General features: G+C 42.6%; 1 protein-coding gene across 4 annotated transcripts in view; it reads right to left on the bottom strand.

The window, feature by feature from the left end:
• RNF38 (ring finger protein 38) overlaps window positions 1-21,791 on the bottom strand; it is a 194,215-nt gene that overhangs the window by 23,081 nt on the left and 149,343 nt on the right. For all 4 annotated transcript variants that reach the window (XM_048849985.2, XM_048849987.2, XM_048849986.2 and 1 more), the window contains 3 exons: window positions 18,526-18,693; window positions 6,901-7,071; window positions 3,142-3,303 (listed from right to left, as the gene is read on the bottom strand). In XM_048849985.2, the coding sequence (XP_048705942.2) occupies window positions 3,142-3,303; window positions 6,901-7,071; window positions 18,526-18,693 (501 nt within the window). The remainder of the gene's footprint in view (window positions 1-3,141; window positions 3,304-6,900; window positions 7,072-18,525; window positions 18,694-21,791) is intronic.

The raw sequence follows: 21,791 nt of genomic DNA, 5'->3' as shown, positions 1-21,791 counted from the left end.
AACTTGGTTAGAGTTGTGATCTTACGACCTACTGATATGGTTACCCTGGCACAAGCCTTAGTGTGGACACAGTTATACTAGTATAGAGTTTCCTTACAGCTAGGGCCCTGCCAAATTCACAGTCCATTTTGGTAAATTTCAGTCATAGCGTTTTAAAAATAGTCAACTTCACTGTTTCAGATGTTTACATCTGAAATTCAGTGTTGTAACTATGGGTGTCCCCACCCAAAAGGAGGGTGGGGTGGGAGTGGGAAGTTGCAGTGCTATTGTAGGGGGTCGTGGGATTCCCACCCCTTCTTCTGCGCTGCTGCTGGCAGGGGCACTGCCTTCAGAGCTGGGCAGCCTGCCAGGTGCCAAGCTCGAAAGCCAGTGCCCCTGCCAGCAGCAGCGCAGAAGTGAGGGTCCAAGGTATGTGAGGGGTGGGTTACCAGTTGGGGGCTGACAGCTCGACCTGCAGCTTCACACCCGGGTCAGGGGCTAACAGCTGGATCTGTAGCCTCCTGTCCGGGTCAGGGGCTGTCCCAACCAGCAGCCAAGGAGTTTCCTGCAGGCAGTGGAGGTTCCCAGAGGTGGGTCTGACCCAGCTCCTGAAGCAGCCCCTGCAGGGGAAGAGGAAGTCCTGTCCCTCCCCAGCCTGGCCAGGACTAGCAGCTGGAGCCCTGTGCTTCCCCTCCAATAGCCAAATTTCACAGGGGAGATCAGATTCACAGTCGGTGGTGATGTGTTTTTCACGGCAGTGAATTTAGTAGGCCCCTACTTATAGTATAGTTTATTCCCAAATGGGAGTGAGAGTAAGCTAGTCCTCGGTATCATTGTGCAAACATTTCTGACTCTGCCTATTAAAATGGGGGCAAACATGGTAAAATTTTGCCACTTATTTTGAAGTGACATTTAAAGAGTATTGAATAATTTATTTATTGAAGGGAAAGATCACTGAAGGATTTTGATGGCACCTTGTCAGTCATCCTTCATGTTTGTGCCATCCATGAAAATGAACTACAATTAGTAGAAGGCCCCTAAAAATACCTGATCTTCCTTTTTTAAATTGAGAAATTTAAAACAAATCATATAAATATATGCATACACAAAACCCAAAATTTATGACAATAAATTGACACACTGACACATAATTGCAATCTCTCATTCTTTCCCACAAATACTTCACCTTAAATACTTGACTTCTACTCCAAAACAATAAGCCTTAATTTTATTCCCTAGTACCAAGTACAAGTACCAACACTATCAAAATGGGTTGTGTGTTTTCATTTACTCTTATTTCTAAGTCAATGCATACCAGAAAATCAGAAATGGAGCCATTCACCATTGACTAATTACTTTTTAATACTTCATTTTCTTTTCTATTTCACATAAGTAGCATCAAACTTTAACTTTTCAATAAATCAGTATGAAAAATACTGGATAAATTTTAACATTTAGGAGTCATTTATCATTTTTCATAAAGCTTCAAAGATTACTCTTCCCTGTCCCAAATAGTACAAATTAACAAATCTAAAGTCTCATGGAGAACCGATATTTCTATAATTTGCTAACCGAAAAACACTCATCCTGCTCCTATCCCTCCTCAACTTTTAAAAGCTGAACTTTGTACTTGAGAAAACCCTATTTCCCACCAACAAACATAAATGAAGTAGCATGGGCAACAGGGTGGAGTAAATTAAATCAAGGCACTATAGGTAAAAAAGATACTGAAAATGAAGGCCCTGATGCTGCAAACACTTACAAAAATATGTAACTTTAATGAATAGTTCTTTGACCTCAATGAAACTACTTATGTGCTTAAAGATAAATATGTGCAGACGTGGTTGCAGGATCTGGAGTTAAAATTGTGTTTTTATTAAAATGTTATTTCAAAACAAAACTGCTCAGTGCTAACAGTGAAAGATTATTTACACTTTCAATACATTAACAAAGTGATAGTGAACGTTTTATACACAAAGGCCAAACTTTCAGAATTAGTACAATTAGGCTACTAAGCCCATTTTAGGCACCCAAGAGCAAGGTTTTCAAAAGCATCTACGTGACTTAAGAACGCAACTCCGATTGACTTCAGACTACAAACACTGACAGAGGAGTATAACTTCGCCAAAACATTTCAGCTTTCTTAACTACTGGATGTTCAATGTATTGGAAGATGGGAGTGGTTGTGAATGTAGCATGGACTATTTGCTTATCAATTTAGTGTTTGACTTGGTCTCAGAATAAAGATATTAACGAGGCCATGGACTTGCCTTTTTCTGTATAGGTAAGCATTTTAAGCGCAAAATTTCTTAGCAGAAAAAAAATCTTTAAAGAATTTTAGATTTTACCTAAACCAGAAAACTAAACAAACAAGCATAAGATTGTGACAGCAGCAATTCAAGAGGATAAAATGGGAAGTAATGAACTAGCAACATGATTTAACTTAAAAATGTTTTTTGTCCACCCTGCTGTGGAACATGTCCATACCCAACTCAACCAATTAGGGCATGTCTTCACTGCAGCTGGGAGTGTGCTTCCCAGCTCAGGCAGATAGACACATGCTAGTTCTACTTGAACTAATAGGCTAAAAACAGCAGTGTAACCATGGCAGCATACGCAACAGCTCAGGTTAACCATCAGAGTACAAATCCATCTGGAGCAACTGGGTACATACTCAGGCACTGAGTTCAAGCCGTTGCCCAGACTACCCTGCACTAACTGCACTGCTATTTTAAGCATGTTAGCATGTGTCTACCTACCTGAGCCGGGAAGCACACTCCCAACTGCAGTGCAGATATACCTTAAGTGTCATAAAAATTCATTATAAAACAAGTGCAGCATTTCAACACTATGGTTGTGTAGCAGAAGTAGCAGATTGTGCTGGAACAGAAAACCTTTTCTAAGCAACTGGCATGACAGGCTCTCTACAGGTAATGTTTATCAGAAACCACTAAATGATGTCACTAGTACATTACCTTTGACTTGTTTAGACATGGAGATTAAACAAATTTCATTATGCAGTGACAGCCTCTAACAAAATTCTACCCAGTAATCCGATTTTTAAATAAAATAGTTGTGATGTACAATAACAACCATGCCAGGGTACTGATGAATTGAGAAGCATAGCATGAGGAAGAGGGAAGTGCTGAAAGCAATACTTACTACTCCAAAGGACACCTCCTGGTGTAAAGGGTCGTGCGTTAAGAACTGGAGAGGGGCTGAGGGAGTCAGTGTTGGTGGATGGGCTGAGGGAGGATAGGTAAAACCTCCTACTGGAAGGTGTTCTCCAAGCAGTTCTACTTCGTTCTCTATCCTTTGAAGTGGCTAAGAAGAAATAGTGTTTGCTGTATTTAGGATAGTTAATTTTTCCCCACAGATGAGACAAGGTTACAGCTTTGTGCTCCCCGGTTGCTGTCATCTTTTTACAGAATAAAGAGAACTGATTGGATCCATGGCTTCTGTCCTCAACACTAGTGGAAAAACAACCATTTCTCTATCCCCCAAGAGGTTAAATAAGGATCCAGTACCGAGGTTCGCAAACTTTTCTTATGGTGTACCCCCTTTTCAGATCTACCAAATGCCCATGTACCCCACCCTTCTCATCACTGATACTTTGTGCGTTCTTCTTAACGCTACCTGTCTTTAGCCATCTGTCCATATTTCACTGTTACGTGCAGATATAGTGCAATGTATACAACTGAAAAAAACTAAGTTCTGAGCTCAGTTAGATTGCACAGTTGCTGGGCAAACGTACGGTGACTGGAGGTGAGGACTTTGTACGTCAGCGTCTCTGTATCTGTGTTCTCATAGGTACATCTTGAAGTAAATTAACTATCATATTTTATATAACAAATTCCCAGAGTTTTAAGCTTTGTCTGAGTAGCCTATTATGAAAATGCAAAAAATAAAATTAATAAAACCCACCATTACACAATTTCTCCCGTGTACCCCCTCCTCCGAGATGTCTCACGTACCTGCAGTTTGGGAACCCCTGATCTAGTACATAGTAACATTTCCCAGTTAGTCACACTCAGAAGCCAGGACATTTTCAAACTGGCAATTAACCATGGAAGTTACTATAATTGCCTAAGAATATGAGTAGCAGACTGCTCTCCTCATGCACTAGAATGAAACTAGCTGTGAAACGTCAAATGAAAGACTTAGCAAGAGGCTCCAAGTTCTTTTGTCCTTCTGGCCACAGTCTATAGCAATGGTTCTCAACCGCGGCACAATCAGCACACAGCTGTGGCCCATGTCACATCATCAGGGTCATAGTAGTAGTATATATATTGCATGGATTTGGCACACAACACAGACAGCTGCATACGCAGCCCACAATGGTAAACAGGTTGAGAGCCCCTGGTCTATAGTAAAAAATAACCCCTTGAAATCAGCAACCAGAGATGATCACCAAGGTACATAGAAAATCACAAGGGTACACAGAAATACACAAACATTTCAGTCAATGCAAGTTCCTCAATAAAATATTCCACTGCAGTAAAGGACTTAGAGTGGATAGATGGTCAGGATGCGAGCTTGGAACTCAGAGGAGACCCATGCTCAGTTGTTTGCTCCAGAGACCCTGTGTGACCTGGAGGAAAGTCGCTGTCTCCATGTCCTTGGCTCCCTATCTATAAAATGGGAATAACTGCACTTCCCCTACCTCATGGGAAAGCTGTGAAAATAAATACACTGAAGAGTGGGAGGCACTGTGGGAGCCAGGTATGTATCTAAAACAAACAGATTTTAAGTAAAATCACTACTGGAATCCAGGAATACTTTAATAATGGTCCTCTGAATCAGTCGGCTACATATTGGTGGGCAGTATCTTAACTGCCTACTCCTTTAGTACAAAGAAGGGCCTATTCCACAGATTATCTCGAAAATGGTGCCAGTTCTCTACTATTTCCTTATAGAATCCATTATCTACATATATCTAGGTGCCTTCAGCTTCTGCTATGTGCCTGAGCAAGTTAAAAATGTTTCCTATGGGAAAGCTCATTGTTTGCATGTGAAGAAAGAACCGTTATCCTCCCTCCACGCCTCCTCCACCAAACCCCATTCCCCCTGCCACTAAAACGCAGGGTATGGACACACTGTACTGAGCTTCTGCCTTGTCTTGGTTGCTTTCATAGCCATGTCAATCTTGTATCGCTTTTACATAAGGCATGTTAAAAACACTCCCTTTACCTAGTGAGAAAGAGATCACCTGTTAAATAAGAGGCTTCCACTCCCCTCTTGCACTTGGGCACAAAAATCCTCCCTTGGGGTGCCCAGGTTATTAAACCCAATGAATGTATATAAGTTCTAGTCAGCAATCCTCACAATAGTGAGCTTTGTTTGTGACACCATTTCATTAGAAAGACACTAATATTAGCCCAGCAACTATACTGTGCTGCATTTAACCTCAGAGGCCAGTCAATTATCTGCCTATAGAAGGGAAATAAATCTGCTTCGGTGGGTCTCTCTTTGGCAGCAACAGCAAAGTAAAGGACCATAAGTGAAACAGTCAAGAGTAGGAGGCACCCCTTACTTTACCCATCCCCCCACAAACATTCTGGTAATAAATTCAACAGATTTTCAGTTCTGTTTTAAATTATTTCCGGGCAGAGAAGCAGCAGCGTAAGTTCCAGCCCAAAAGACAATTTTAGGAGGAATTCATAAATAGTGCATAGCAGCGGATGAGGCTAGATATGCTAATCTAAAGGGTTGCTATATTATATATTACTTCAATTAAGAAAGGTCACCCCAATGATCAGATCAATCCTGGTCTCAACATTTTTAAAATTCTTAATCCCCTACTGTCTCACTAACTGCCCCTTTATTTCCTGGTTGCAGGTAGATAGCTCCACCCACTTCACGAAACACAGCAGAGGAAACCACTGTGTGGAAACAAAAGGAATGGGAAATTCTGTCCCCTGTTCTGCTGAACAAAACTTTACACTGTAGGCATTTCTATGGCACTCATCATTGTAACCCTGTGGGCATGGCATAGGAGCTGTCAACCCCCACCATACTGGAGTCACCTGATCTAAGTGTAACACCACACCTGACTCAGAGGTTCAGCCATCAGGGGCATGCACAGGCCTGAGCACTTAATCATATTGAAACTTCTCTTTTGTATTTATGTATTAATAAAATATTGGCATCTTCTAAAGTGCCAGCCAAACAAACCTTTAGGAGGATATAGATGCCTGTCCACCATCTCCAAAGAGTTAATAAACGGGGATTATGAAGTCTCACTTTTTGTTAGGTGAAATATGTAAAATAAGGTCACCTACTTGCCACTTCTGTATGGACCCCTATCACGGAGCTGTTACCCGCTCCACTAAGCTTTCCCTGAGTGGAAGGGCTCCATAACCATATCCAAAAAATATCTAGGTTCTCTGGAATGCATTTTCAAGGACACAAGGCACTATGCTTTTCTCCTTTGTTCCGTCGAAATTAGCGATTTAAAAAATCTGTCTAGGGTAACTGGATGGGGGCATGGAGAGGAGAAAGGGAAAATTCCTCCTCACATTCTCCTATTTCTTTCTAGGAAGCAACCTGTGATTTTGTTCCGCCAAGACCACTGCTCGACTTAGACTTTCTCTTCTGCGCCCAGGAGAGAAAAAACAACTGCAGAAGCAGTAGGAAATCTATGAAAAAGGTGAACATTATTTTAGGCTCTCCTGACAGGAGTAAAGGAGGAACAAGAGAGTACGTGGCCTGGGAAATACTAATAAGACAAAGGTGATTGTAATTTCTTGTATCTAAGATTCTTATGGGCCATGGACTTTTGCTTGGGAAGCTCTCCCATTGCATCAAAAACCTGTAAGAGTTACTGCGTGTCAGATGCACTCACTTTCCCCTACCATAAAGCCAGCTGAATGATAACAGCAAATAGTCTAGGAAAGTTAGTTAGTAAAATATGATACATACCGACCGTGACTGTTGTGTTTGGAAGGGAACGAACTGGCCTGGCGGTGGCAGGTGAGGAGGATGGTGTGGAGAGAGGTGAGGAGGATGCAAAAGAAATGGATCACTAGAAATAAGGGGTGGAAACGCTGCGTATGGCACTGGTAAGTGTTGGACTGAGCATGCCTGAAGCATCTGTAAAAGAAAAGAAGAGACCATTTACAATTTTACAATTCTGCTTCTAACCTGAATATTCCTTTAATTTACAGTAGTTTCATTGTTCACTAGAAGTGGCATTCAAAGGAAATGTACCACTTGCCTCAGAACGCATTGATTTTTTATATAACCCTAATGTGGTAAAAGAGGTACTTCCATTCAAGAACTGAGATTTATTTCAGAGCTTTGATATCACAGGCAAAACCTGAAAGGTGCTGAGTACCCTTCATTTCAGATGAAGATAAGGAGTTGAAGGTGCTCCACATCTTGCAGGATCAGACAGGACTTCTGACTGAAATACAAGAAGGGGTAGGGGTTACTTACCCCAGTAGCGTCTATTCTCCATGCGTGTTGCCTCCTCAGAACCACATGCCTAACTACATGGTTACACAACAATTTTAAGGGACAGACAAGATGGGTGAAGTAATATCTTTTATTAGACCAACTTCTGTTGGTGAAAGAAACTTTCGAGCTTACAGAGCTTCTCATCAGGTCACTTGAAGAAGAGCTCTGTGTAAGCTCGAAAGCTTGTTTTTCTCACCAGCAGAAGTTGGTCCCATAGAAGGTATTACTTCACTCAAATACCCTGGGATCAACACAGCTATAACAGTTAAGCAGCAACTTGTCTCAAGTTCTAGGTATAAATATTCCAACCCCAAGCATTGCTCAGTTCTTCTCTACCTCTAGAATCCTTAACTTCTGAAGCATAGGAGAGGAAAATGTCATTGTGGCTCTGTGGAGGTAAGAAACCCTAAGCTCTGTAAAAGGTAGCCCCTCTTCTCTCCTTTGAAATTGCCTGTCCAGGGCATGCTAGAGGACACTATGCTCTCAGGAGAAGGGCAGCAGGTTGAGGAAAGGAAAACATTTCATGGGATTTAAATTTGAAAAAAAGTTTAACCAGCTCTACAGTTCATCTTAAAATGGAAAAACAAATAGTCCGAAGTTTTCCTTTTCCCCTGAATTTTTCAGACCGTTATCAGGAGGTGGGCTAAGGAGCACTGTTAACTGAAAAGCGATCAAAGCACTGCCCCCTCCCAAAACAAGCATCTGGTCTGGACACAGGATTGAGAGAATCCCCATTGTGAAGGCGTGGAATGAATTTCAGAGAGGAAGCCCATAAGATTTCTGTTAAGGGCATATTGTGGATACTTGCCACTGAAGCAGCCACACTCCCTAGTGAATGAGCCCTGGGAAATCAGGTACAAGATGTAGGCCAGCTTCTAACAGGAGCACATGCACAGTCTTATGCATTTAAGACAGCCCTTCAGTTGAAATGGCCTGATCTTTAGCTTTCCAGAGGCCACGGACTGCTAGGCTTCCTAAGGAGGGACAGAAATTTTGATATCCACGGGAAGTGACTTCACTTCCCTCAGTATGGCTATGGGGCTTTGGAAAAATATGGGCCTTGAGACAGACATGAAGATTACACAGGGTAGGACAACCATCAGAATTCAGCTCCAAGACTCTCCTGGTTGAGCAGACAGTCCTAAGACAAGGGGAAAAGGGGTAGAGAGAGCAAGGTCCTATGGACTCAGAAAGACTCTTGGTAGTTTTAGTGGAAACCAAATTCAAGTCACAGGAATCAGAAGGCTTCCAGATGGGAAGCGTCATGACTGTAAAATCCTTTAACTTGTTACGCCAGGGAATGGAAAAAGCCACCCCTTTCTTAGAAACATTGTTTGCAGAAATAGCCATAACTAAAGTCATAACTAACAGGTTTCAGAGTAGCAGCCGTGTTAGTCTGTATCCGCAAAAAGAAAAGGAGTACTTGTGGCACCTTAGAGACTACAATTTATTTGAGCATAAGCTTTCGTGAGCTACAGCTCACTTCATCGGATGCATCCGATGAAGTGAGCTGTAGCTCACGAAAGCTTATGCTCAAATAAATTTGGTAGTCTCTAAGGTGCCACAAGTACTCCTGTTCTTAAGTCATAACTGTTGCCAAGACATCAAAGAAGAGGAAGTCTCTTCAACACCAATTGCACTTAGAAGCATAACACTTCCTAGTGAAAGGGGTCCTGGACTCTTCACACTCCAACAGAAGAAAGTAACCTTGACCTAGAAACCCATCATGTTGTCAAGTGAAGCAGTTTGAGCGCTGGGTACAAAATCCAGTCTTTCTGCTGGAAGAAGCATTGTCCCAGAGGAAAGGCGATCGGTGGTTAGGGACCAGGGCAACAGTCTGGGACTTCAGAAATGTACAGGAAGCAGACTTCCTGCATGACCTTGGGCATGTTACTTAGCTTCTCTGTGGCTCAGTTCCCCATCTGCACAATGGGGATGATCGTACTACCCTACTTCACAGAAGTACTGTGAGGATAAATACATTCAAGATTTGAGGTGCTCTGCTGTTATGTTAACGGAGGCCATCGTCAGAAAGAAGAAAACTGCAATAAAATCAAACTAGGAAGTTTTTAAAACTACCAAAAAAACCCTTCTACTTTTACATACAATTTTTACAACATTTTATGAATGCTCTAGATGGCAGAGAGAGGAACTGAGGGTCAGCTTGAAAGGGATGCAGTATTCATACCCCTGCACAATAGAATACAAGGCTAAAGGAGCACATATACACCCTGAACTGCCAGCGGCTTTTTAAAAGGGTGCCATGGCAAGACACACAACTCCAGCAGTATGGCTCTGTGCAGGCAAGGTCATGAAGGAGAACCTAAGAATGGGGAAAAGCAGGTTTTCAGTACAGCAGTGAATAAGTGCTGTGCGACTGACAGTTCTGCCTCAATATAAATATGTGCAAAACAAACAGCACTTTGTTTACTGATTAGCGGGGGACTGCTAGAAGGTGCCATGAATCAGTCCCCAATGGCTCAGTACATTGCCGCCAACACACTTCCACCTCTGCAGGCCCAGGAGTCATGTCAACACCCAATACACTGTATATATTGACAATACTGACTCTGCAGGTGGTAAAGAGATGTCGCTTATAAGCAAATGCCAGTACTGGAGGTGTAATCAACCTCACTCTATTACTACTACTAATTATTTGTATTACCATAGTGCTCAGAAGCCCTCGTCAATCACCAGGACCTCTTTATGCTAGGTGCTGTACAAACACAGAAGAGACAAGTCCCTGCGCCCCAAGGAGCTTACAATCTATGTATAAGATAAGAAACAGATGGCTAGGGACAGAGGAGTACAAGTGAACATGAGACAATAGTGGTCAGCATGATGGGAAGTGGTCTTTGTACTCTAGCAGCCTAACCTTTGTCAAGTTTTGTGTAGGCATCACTGAGGTCATGACCCACCAAAAATCAATGTTTTACTGGAGGCTGATATACTCCAGAAGATTAGTTTGAGCTTAATTTTGGTTCCTCCTGAAATGTACTATTAACTGTCCTTGACTATTCACCATCATCTACTGCAATGCAATTTACGTGGCAGCCCAAAGCCTTATATTGTGGTAAGAGGTTATTATTCTGCAAATGAAATTTTATTGTATACCATAAATTGAGGATTGGTTCTCTGAATTAACCGAAGATTAATTTATATACTACAACATTAAGTACTATGGTACAACAGTTTGGTGGAGATTCTTGAAGCATATTAAAACAGACTTCAGTGACGACATTTAAATAAATATTAGATACCTACTGCAAGCTTTTAGAAAAGCTCAAACAGAAGTTACAGCCTTGATGCAGGAATTACTGGGTAAAGTTCTATGGCCTAGTCTAACATCCTGTGTAACAAATCATCATAATGGTCCCTTCTGGCCTTAAAACCTATGAATATAGATCTTATCCACACACAACCACTATTATTCACTACTGAGAACAATATCTTGATAGCTTACCTCACAATACACTGAGAAAACATGTTGCTTCAGACTATTTTACTTCATTTTGTGTTATTATATTTACATATTAAAGCTGGAGTGTGTAGTGACCATTACAGGTAAAGATGCTTGGCCATTTCCATTCTAATAGGCCTTTTCCAGTTGCTTATATCTAGGGCCAATGTTTTCCGGCAATGAGGAAATAGTAATTCCGGATTTTTAAAGCTTTTTTAAATTTTAAAGCTGTTTATTTCAGATATGCATTATATTAATACAAAAATATTGTATTGTTGTGGAACACTGAGGGCTAGAGCCAGCTCCACAGGAGAGGTGGGGGACAGACATGGGGCACTGAGGGCTAAAGCCAGTTGTGCACTGGGAGGAGGCGGCAGGAGTCAGTGCTGTGCAGGAGAGGTGAGCAGGGGAGAGGCATTGTGGGTGCTGAGGAGAGCAGGTGCGAGTGTTCTTTCCTCTGCAGCATGGCCAGGGAGCCCTGCATTCCGCTGCTGTGCCCTGCCCACCCAGGGGAAGCTCCGTGGCAGTTTTGCTAAGCCCAGGCCTGTCTGAGGAGGGAAGAAGTTGGCAGTGAGTCTCAGCAGCAGCCAGCCCCCAGCCTCTGCCCTGCACTCTGAGGAGTCAGGTGTCCCAGGGACCAGCACCAGGGCTGCCAGATTTCTACTGCATTAATAGCCCAAAATCACTTTAAAAACTAGCCCCAAAGCATCCCACTCGATTTACAGAAACAAGGGGGGGAGGAGTGCTGGAGGGCTGTGTGTGTACTCGGAGGGGTACTGTTGGGGGGGTCTGGAGGGGGTACCTGCGGCCTCACACTCAAGGTGGGGGGCAGCGTTCTGCTCCCTGTCACAGTGGCAGGGCAACTGGCGCAGGCCCGGGATGTAGCGCCAGCCCATCAGTCACCGCTTCCCTGCGGGGCTCTCCCGCCTCCCCAGGTTAGGGAGCCGGGGCCTGGCCCTGTCACTCCTGCTAGGCAGAAATTCGGGAGGGGAGAAGAGGGCTGACCCTGCATGCCCCACCCAGGCATCACCTCTGCCCTGAGGATGGGTGTCTCTGGGCAGAAATATAGGCACGGGCGTGTGTGTGACCCTGCATGCCCAGCCCACCCTCTGATCTGACGCCCTGTATAATACAGGGCAGAACTTCCCTGAATTACTTCCTATTTGAATTACAGCCCATCTTTTAGAAAAACATCCAATCTTGATTTAAAAATTGCCAGTGATGGAGAATCAACTACGACCCTTGGTAAATTGTTCTGATGGTTAATTACTCTCACCGTTAGAGATGAGAAAGCTACTCACCTTGTGCAGCAACGGAGGTTATTTGAGATAGAAGCCGAGGCAGAATTGGGAGCATGCATGGGGGACAGACCGACATGTGGAGAAGGTAAGGGTACCACATTTGTCGCGTCCATGTGGGGGCTATTAGGATCATTCTGGATCCGTCTTGTTTTATCTTGTGGAGTACACGGGCTAGGAGGGAGGTGGGCTGGAAGGCATACAGGAAGGGGCTCTCCACTTGACAAGGAAGGTGTCACCCAGAGTGTGTCAACCGAGTCCTGCTCTGGAGCAGGACTGGGGGCATTTGGAGTTTTGTGCAGTTGCAAAGAAGTCTATCGTTGGGAACCCCCTCATCTTGAAAATATCTCTGATGACCTGTGTGTTCAGCTCCCATTTGTGATCATAGAATCATAGAATATCAGGGTTGGAAGGGACCTCAGGAGGTCATCTAGTCCAACCCCCTGCTCGAAGCAGGACCAATCCCCAATTAAATCATCCCAGCCAGGGCTTTGTCAAGCCTGACCTTATAAACTTCTAAGGAAGGAGTTTCTACCACCTCCCTAGGTAACGCATTCCAGTGTTTCACCACCCTCCTAGTGAAAAAGTTTTTCCTAATATCCAACTTAAACCTCCCCTACTGTAACTTGAGACCATTACTCCTTGTCCTGTCCTCTTCTACCACTGAGAATAGTCTAGAACCATCCTCTCTGGAACCACCTCTCAGGTAGTTGAAAGCAGCTATCAAATCCCCCCTCATTCTTCTCTTCTGCAGACTAAACAATTCCAGTTCCCTCAGCCTCTCCTCATAAGTCATGTGTTCCAGTCCCCTAATCATTTTTGTTGCCCTTCGCTGGACTCTCTCCAATTTATCCACATCATTCCTGTAGTGTGGGGCCCAAAACTGGACACAGTACTCCAGATGAGGCCTCACCAATGTTGAATAGAGGGGGATGATCACGTCCCTCGATCTGCTCGCTATGCCCCTACTTATACATCCCAAAATGCCATTGGCCTTCTTGGCAACAAGGGCACACTGCTGACTCTCATCCAGCTTCTCGTCCACTGTCACCCCTAGGTCCTTTTCTGCAGAACTGCTGCCTAGCCATTCAGTCCCTAGTCTGTAGCGGTGCATTGGGTTCTTCCGTCCTAAGTGCAGGACCCTGCACTTATCCTTATTGAACCTCATCAGATTTCTTTTGGCCCAATCCTCCAATTTGTCTAGGTCCCTCTGTATCCTATCCCTGCCCTCCAGCGTATCTACCACTCCTCCTAGTTTAGTATGATCTGCAAATTTGCTGAGAGTGCAATCCACACCATCCTCCAGATCATTTATGAAGATATTGAACAAAACCGGCCCCAGGACCGACCCCTGGGGCACTCCACTTGACACCGGCTGCCAACTAGACATGGAGCCATTGATCACTACCTGTTGAGCCCGACAATCTAGCTTTCTACCCACCTTATAGTGCATTCATCCAGCCCATACTTCTTTAACTTGCTGACAAGAATACTGTGCGAGACCGTTTCAAAGCTTTGCTAAAGTCAAGAAACAATACATCCACTGTTTTCCCTTCATCCACAGAACCAGTAATCATAGAAGGCGATTAGATTAGTCAGGCATGACCTTCCCTTGATGAATCCACGCTGACTGTTCCTGATCACTTTCCTCTCATGTAAGTGCTTCAGGATTGATTCTTTGAGGACCTGCTCCATGATTTTTCCAGGGACTGAGGTGAGGCTGACTGGCTTGTAGTTCCCAGGATCCTCCTTCTTCCCTTTTTTAAAGATTGGCACTACATTAGCCTTTTTCCAGTCATCTGGAACTTCCCCCATTCGCCACGAGTTTTCAAAGATAATGGCCAATGGCTCTGCAATCACAGCCTCCAGTTCCTTTAGCACTCTCGGATGCAACGCGTCCGGCCCCATGGACTTGTGCACGTCCAGCTTTTCTAAATAGTCCCTAACCACCTCTTTCTCCACAGAGGGCTGGCCATCTACTCCCCATGCTGTGATGCCCAGCGCAGCAGTCTGGGAGCTGACCTTGTTAGTGAAGACAGAGGCAAAAAAAGCATTGAGTACATGAGCTTTTTCTACCTCCTCTGTCACTAGGTTGCCTCCCTCATTCAGCCCACACTTTCCTTGGCTTTCTTCTTGTTGCCAACATACCTGAAGAAACCCTTCTTGTTACTCTTGACATCTCTTGCTAGCTGCAGCTCCAGGTGCAATTTGGCCCTGCTGATTTCATTCCTACATGCCCGAGCAATATTTTTAGACTCTTCCCTGGTCATATGTCCAATCTTCCACTTCTTGTAAGCTTCTTTTTTATGTTTAAGATCCACTAGGATTTCACCATTAAGCCAAGCCGGTTGCCTGCCGTATTTACTATTCTTTCGACACATTGGGATGGTTTGTCCCTGTAACCTCAACAGGGATTCCTTGAAATATAGCCAGCTGTCCTGGACTCCTTTCCCCTTCATATTAGTCCCCCAAGTTAGTGATCTTGATAAAAGGTCCTCTGCCGTGTTGTTCTGGCAGCTATAACATGGACATTGTGTTTGATGCACCATTGCCAAAGACACATGGCTTCCACATATAGGGAGTGTGACTGAGCTCCCCCTTGCTTGTTTATGTAGAACATACTGGCTACATTGTCCGTGAGGATCGGTACCGTTTTGTTTTGGATTAGTGGTAGAAAAGGAGAACAGGCATTTTGAACCGCTTGTAGTTCCAGCAGGTTGATATGAAGCTGGGACTCCGCTGGAGACCAGGGGGCCTGTACAGAATGTGTCTGTAGATGTGCCCCCACAGCCGAGGAGGGATGCGTCCATGGTGATGGTGAGCACTGGTGGATTCTGCAGAAATGGCACACCCCTGCAGACGTTGTCTGGATTGGTCCACCACTGCAGGGAGTCCTTGATTGCACTGGGCATAGTGAGGAGTTTGTTTATGCTGTGCCTGTGGGGAGCATAATTTGTCCGTAACCAGGCTTGAAGGCACTGCATGTGTAGCCTTGCATGTTGGACGACAGAGGTTGTGGTGGCCATGTGGCCTAGGAGTTGCAGGCAAGTTTGGCAGACACCTGCAGGCTGTTCTGCGCTGTTGAGATTAAGGTGGTAGAGTCAGAAAGTGTTTTGTTGGAAGGGAGGCAGTTGCTTTGAGGGAGTTGGGGTTCGCTCCAATGAATTCCAGGCATTGGACAGCTGTTCGAGTGGACTTTTGTAAGTTTATTTAAAGTCCTAAGGAGGTGAAGAGTTTTATCATACGTTGGGTGGTATCTATGGCTGTCTGCAGTGTTGGTGCTTTCACCAGGCAGTCATCCAAGTACGGGAATATCCCCCTCTGCGTAGGTAGGCCACTAGCATGGCGAGTACTAGTACCAGGTTGGCCACCCCATTCTAGGTCATTGATAAAAATATTAAATAGCATAGGGCAATGAACCGATCCCTGCAGGACCTCACTAGAAACACCACACGCTCTCTATGAGGATTCCCTCTTTGCATTGCATTTTGAGATCTTTCAGTTAGCACACATTAAATGGATTAAAAACTGGCTATGTTAATTTTGCATCATTTTCTTTTTTTTAAATCAAAATGCCACGTGGTACCAAGTCAAATGCCTTGCAGAAGCTGTCAAACTTTCATTTTCCAGACTGAAAATTTTCCAGATCTCATCTTTGCCCAAAGGTGATTTTTTAAAAAAATGTATGCGAACACAGTTCTGTCATTTCTTACATGAAGGCAATGAAAAGCCGACTTAACATTTAAAAAAACCAACAACTTTTTTGGGAACAGTTCTAATATCTACAGGTGGAGCTAAAAAGCTGAAATTTGAGACAGACAACACATTGTGATTGTAAGGTGAACAATCTGTTTTGATTGGTCACAAATATAAGCACTGAGCGAGATCAGTCTTGTGGAAAGAATATCATGCTGTCATGTGATTAAAAATTACTGTAATGTATGAGCACAAGAGGGCAGGGCTGAATATGGGCAGACAACTATTTCCTCACATTCATGTTTCCCTGCGAATGTTACATTCTTTTAATATAGCGATTTCACTGAACTGAATACACACGATGAAACTGAGGTGTTATCCCCTCGCATGAGCAGATTAAACTATAGTTTATGACTGTTTTGTAGGCAAATTTGTTATGTTTTGAATATAAAATAGTATTGTAACAAAATGTCATGGATAAGGCAGCAATCAGTTTAAGTGAAGATGGTTCCAAACCCATATAATTATCTTCCACCCAATGTGTGCACTGGGACCATAGAGATGCTTCTCCAATCAGATTACACCACTCTGAGCATTTTTCAATTAAAGATTTTCTTCTCTGTGCTCTCCCAGATCAGATTTTGAAACATTCTGGAGGGTTCCTTGAAAATTAATTCCTCTGCAGTTTTAATTGTAGTAGCTGCTTTCCAACTGCACTTCTCTCTCTTTGTCCTCTGCTGTTTCATGGGTTTTACGAGACTGCATAAAACCCAGAGATGCTTCAATGGGAAGGCAGATAGGTGTGTGCGCCTCCAATCAGTTGCTCCTTAGCAGCTCTTAAAACAGTGACTTAATTTATATAGACAGGAGAGTTCTCCCCTCTGCTTCTCTGGCACTCTGACCATGTAACAGATTACCTAAATTTTGACAGCTCCCACTCCCTGCATAGGATTGAGGTGCCGCAGCAAAGAAACAACTATGAAGACGAAGTGCTACCAACAGGCATCTGAAAACTACAGAATGCCAGAAAGCTGAAGAAGATATCCAATGAGGAGTGAATGGGGTCTGGATAAAGTGAATTAAAACTGCTGTCCCTGGTCCATCAACTTAGATGCATCAGCAGCTTCTGAAATAGATTGCTCTGGCAGCGTAAAGGGTCTTGAAATAGCTGTGAATGTAATTTACAATGTAGAGTGTCTTTAGTGTAAATGAGAATCAAAACCATAATATTTTACAAATTATATGAGCAATTTTCACTGCTCAAACAGCCCCTGAAGCACACAGGAGCTGGAAAGGGAATGAATATTCTGTTTGAAAAGGAAGAAAAAAAAAGTAATACTGGTGTGAATTGGGGCTGTCAACATTCATATGTTAAAAAAATGTTGCAAAATGGACTGATATGCTTCTGCATATACACTTCATAAAAATATTACATATACAAAGATTTATTTATGCATTGTTAAAGTTGAGAAATCAACGCTGATGTCAGGAAAGCGCTTTACTCAGGAAATTAAGGTTCTTAACACAATGTTAGTTCACACCTTAAACCACGATGTTAAGTCACCCCACTTTCATAACTTCTAGAAGTGCGAAACAAAGCAAAGTTAACTGTGTAGAAAAAAAAATGAATCAGTACAGAAGTGGGGGCTAGAGAAGCGCTCAGTAGTGTGACTGGTACAGAAGAACTGGTACTGAGAGAAATGCAGCCCTGCACACAAAGGTGTCTTTCCACTCTATATGTCCCAAAGGATTACTGGGGTGTTGACACAAAGTCTGGTTACTTTCCATTATCATCTTATTTAAAACACACATGAAAAGGCAGTTTTCTGGATTGTGTGAGCTCCTCAGGGCGGCATCTACTTAATTTGTTACTTGTACAGTACTGAGTGCACTGTCAGCACTTACATAATGATATTTCTCTCTCTGACAGCAAGATGGTATGCATGTAACGTAGCTGGATGGTATTATCCCCATCTGGTATCTGGATGAACTCTTCGTACCATTTCAGGTCTGAGACAGGAAAGAGTTATCCCGGCAAGTCAGTTATTCTGCTCCCAGCAATGTGGGAGATACAGGGTTATTAGATAAACAAGGATGCTTTGACAGTTTCTTTGTTAATGTGTTTCCAAATAATTGAGATCTCTTTTGGCCTGTCTTAGTCTTTTTTTTTTTAAATCTTGCTAATATTTACACAAATTATTGATTTTAGAGATGTGCTGGAAGGGCTGATTTTGCATATGCGCGCACACCCTCTGAGGGGAGGGGGCCTCTTACACCCTGTCAATTATTTTAGGGGGCTTCCTACTATTCGATTAACTTTAAAAACCCTTTCCTCCAAATTTCTGAACTTGTTTTGTGAAGCTATGGATGAGTGTCCAGAGACTGGAGCTAGTTCTGACTTTAGTTAAAACATGTTAATATAAGAATACTACACCACTATGAAAAAAAGTACATAAGCATAAAACACGCAACCTTACATCAAGCTAAAAGGTCTGCTTATACACCCACACTTTGCCCCAGTGACAAGTGGATTTCTCTGATGCAAACTGAAAAACCACATTAGCTGTGAAGCTCCAGGCTGCCCACCCCACACACTGGAGATGAAAGCTTGGGTCATTAGATAAACCTACTTACTGGAGGAGGCACACTGCAGACGGGAAGGTGCTGTCCACTGAAAACCACAGAACATCCTGGGACCTGCTGTGTGTTACAAGCTGGTATGTGCTGGCCTGTGCAGAGCGGAATCCCATGTGGTGCTACCGTTGTTACTGTGTAGGAGACAGGGACTGTGCCCTGGTGGATCTGCATTGAAACAAACAATTTTCAGTAATTTTGTTACTTTACACAATTCAGAGGGTTCTGAACAGTTATGGTTTGCCATTTAAAAATGGCAAACTTTCACCTAAATACCAGAAAAATCACATTTTACACTGAGGGTATAAAAGAAAGTTACAAACCTGTAATTCCTGTTCTTAAAAAATATCCTCCTCAACAGATTACTGCGCTTACATCAGTGCTTCCTGAACAATGCCAGAGAGGGGACTCTCAACTCAAAACATTAAATCCTCCAAGACACAAACAGTATATCTCAGGTTCTGTAGGGCCCCTTCATGTGTTCAGATTAGTTCCTTTCAAAAAGGAGGCAGAAACTCCGACATAAAACCGAATTAAAATCAGAAGGAAAAATGTACAAGTAGCTAAACAATCTTCCAAACTCTGATGGGAAGAGTGGCTAAATGATTTTCCACAGAGATACTGAAGAAAAAAAAATGCAGATAATTTTTTTTCTCCCAAGATAACCATCTCTGCATATTCCCACTCTAAGGTGAAAGCTCAAGCGATGTCTAAAATAAACGTAACAGAACAGTGGATAAAACCAAAGGCTAATTTAAAAGCTGGAAAGGGAAAGGTTACATACCTGTAATTGTGGTGCTTTGAGGTAACTGCCAATAAGGACCCACACTCCTGGTCTGAAAATGCCCAGGGCTAGGAATCAGCAACATCTACTAGAACTCAACATTCAAACCCGAGGGTCTAAAAGACTGCTTGGTTTCTTACACTATATCAGAAATCTCCAGTAAAGACTCCAAAGAATTAGAGACAAGGAGTGCGGACCATAAAAGGCAATTATCTTGAAAAACCCCTCTTCTTCCTTCATGAATTGCTTGTCTGGATCCCACTCTTGGGGAATTAACAAGCAGGAACAAACCAGTACACAGGTGGAAATAAATATAAATTAGGGCTGTCAAATTATTTAAAAAATAAATCGCGATTAATTGCAAGATTAAAAAAATAATCACAATTAATCCCAGTTTTAATCACAATGTTAAACAATAACAGAATACCATTTAAATATTTTTGGATGTTTTCTACATTTTCCAAATATATTGATTTCAATCACAACACAGAATACAAGTACAGTGCTCACTTTATATTATTTTTTATGACAAATATTTGCACTGTAAAAAAGAAATAAGATAGTATTTTTCAGTCATCTCATACAAGTACAGTAGTGAAATCTCTATCAAGATAGTGCAACTTACAAATGTAGAATTTTTTTTTTAACATAACTGAACTCAACAACAAATCACTGTAAAACTTCAGAGCCTACAAGTCCACTCAGTGCTATTTCTTGTTCAGCTAATCACTAAGACAAACAAGTGTGTTTACATTTATGGAAAATAGTGCTGCCTACTTCTTATTTACATCACCTGAAAGTGAGAACAGGCTTTCACACAGCACTCTTGTAGCCAGCGTTGCAAGGTATTTACATGCCAGATATGCTAAACATTTGTATGCCCTTTCATGCTTCATTAGCATAACTGAAAATCAATATATTTGAAAATGTAGAAAAACATCCAAAAATATTTATAATAAATTTAAATGGGTATACTGTTATTGTTTAACAGTGCAATTAAAGCCGCAATTAATCACAATTTTTTTTTAATCAAGTTAATTTGTTTTGAGTTAACCGCTTGAGTTAACTGTAATTAAGTGATAGCCCTAATATAAATTAAGACAACAGCTCTCCTGATCTGCTACAGAACCAAACGAGTATCACTACACAGATGACTGAATAGAACTCCAAGCTTCGGTCTTGCATACCTCTATGACAAAAACATTGTGGGGAGATAGTCTAAGTGGCCTTTGACTTAGCTCTGGACTTTTTGTAGCAGGGTTAGCAGAGGTTTCTAGGCAATGCCTGCTAGGCACTGATGGCAGTGCCAGATGTGAGTCAGGAGAGGACTACTACTCTCATGGAGCAGACCAACCACGGCATCCAGGAGAAAGTGATCCCCTCCCGGAAGCAGTCAGTGTCAAGGACCAGCATGAAAGACCCACAAGTAACCATGGCGACTAGACCTTGGCAACATTGGCACACCGGTCAAAAAGATGCACAGAGGGCACAGAAGCAGTGCCGTGGGACCTGTTTTCCCCCAGACATGTCCTGATGTAATCTCATCATCCCGAGTGGGAGGACAAATTTGGTGTTCATTTTGAGGTGCTCCAGCAAATTGATCGCTTTTCAGACATAAGGGAAAATTCTAAGAAGGCCAGAAGGACTGTTAGCTTAAACTTGTACACTCAAAGTTCACAGGTGCACTATGTAGATGTCTGCTTATTTGAGGAGAACTTTGCACAGCGATCCATTATCTGCACTGACCACATTAGTTTACAGGCAAGGTTTTAAAGTGTTAATTTTAACATAAAGCTCTAAACAGTTTACAACCTCGCTACCTGACAGGCCAACTTCCTCCCCACGTGATGCTATGTAGTTGCAGTCAACAAATGCACTTGGGCTATAGGCCCTTTGATGTGAAGAGGGTGGGGCTATGCGAGTGGGACATTTTTTCCAAAGGGTCCTTGATTCTGGAAACTGCTCTACCTCTTGGTCTCACAATACAAAACTTAACTTTTGGGATATGCTGCAAGATTAACTTCTTTCTGGGGCATTTGGGGAGGGAGTGGGCTTATGGTTAGAGTAACAGATTTGGGGCTGAAAACAGGAACCTATCAGATCCTATCCACATGAAGGCAGTCAATTATATGCATTGTGAATTCTGTTTTTATATTGTCTACTTTAATCTTGTAAAAGCACCCAGAGCTAAAGATATGCATTTTATTTCAGTGTTTATGAATGACTACTTCATAACTACCATATCCCCTCTCAAACTAAATTCACTTCAGAAGCAGAAAAATTATGTTTCAAAAATGTGATCTGAAGGCCTTTGCCAATGGCTGCCTTGGCCAAATCGGTAACTTTCACTCTCTGTTAGGCTTTATTTGATTTTTTTTATAAGCAATATTTTATGGTATTTTCACTGCTGTATGTTACTAGTGCACCATTATGACTCTTGAAAGAAACTGCCACAACAAACGGCAAGCAGTAGTTACCACAA

The sequence above is a fragment of the Caretta caretta genome, chromosome 5, assembly GCF_965140235.1.
Source record: "Caretta caretta isolate rCarCar2 chromosome 5, rCarCar1.hap1, whole genome shotgun sequence".
Lineage (NCBI taxonomy): Eukaryota > Metazoa > Chordata > Testudines > Cheloniidae > Caretta > Caretta caretta.
Note: the sequence above shows the minus strand (reverse complement) of the source record. Positions and strands in the feature narration are given on the sequence as shown.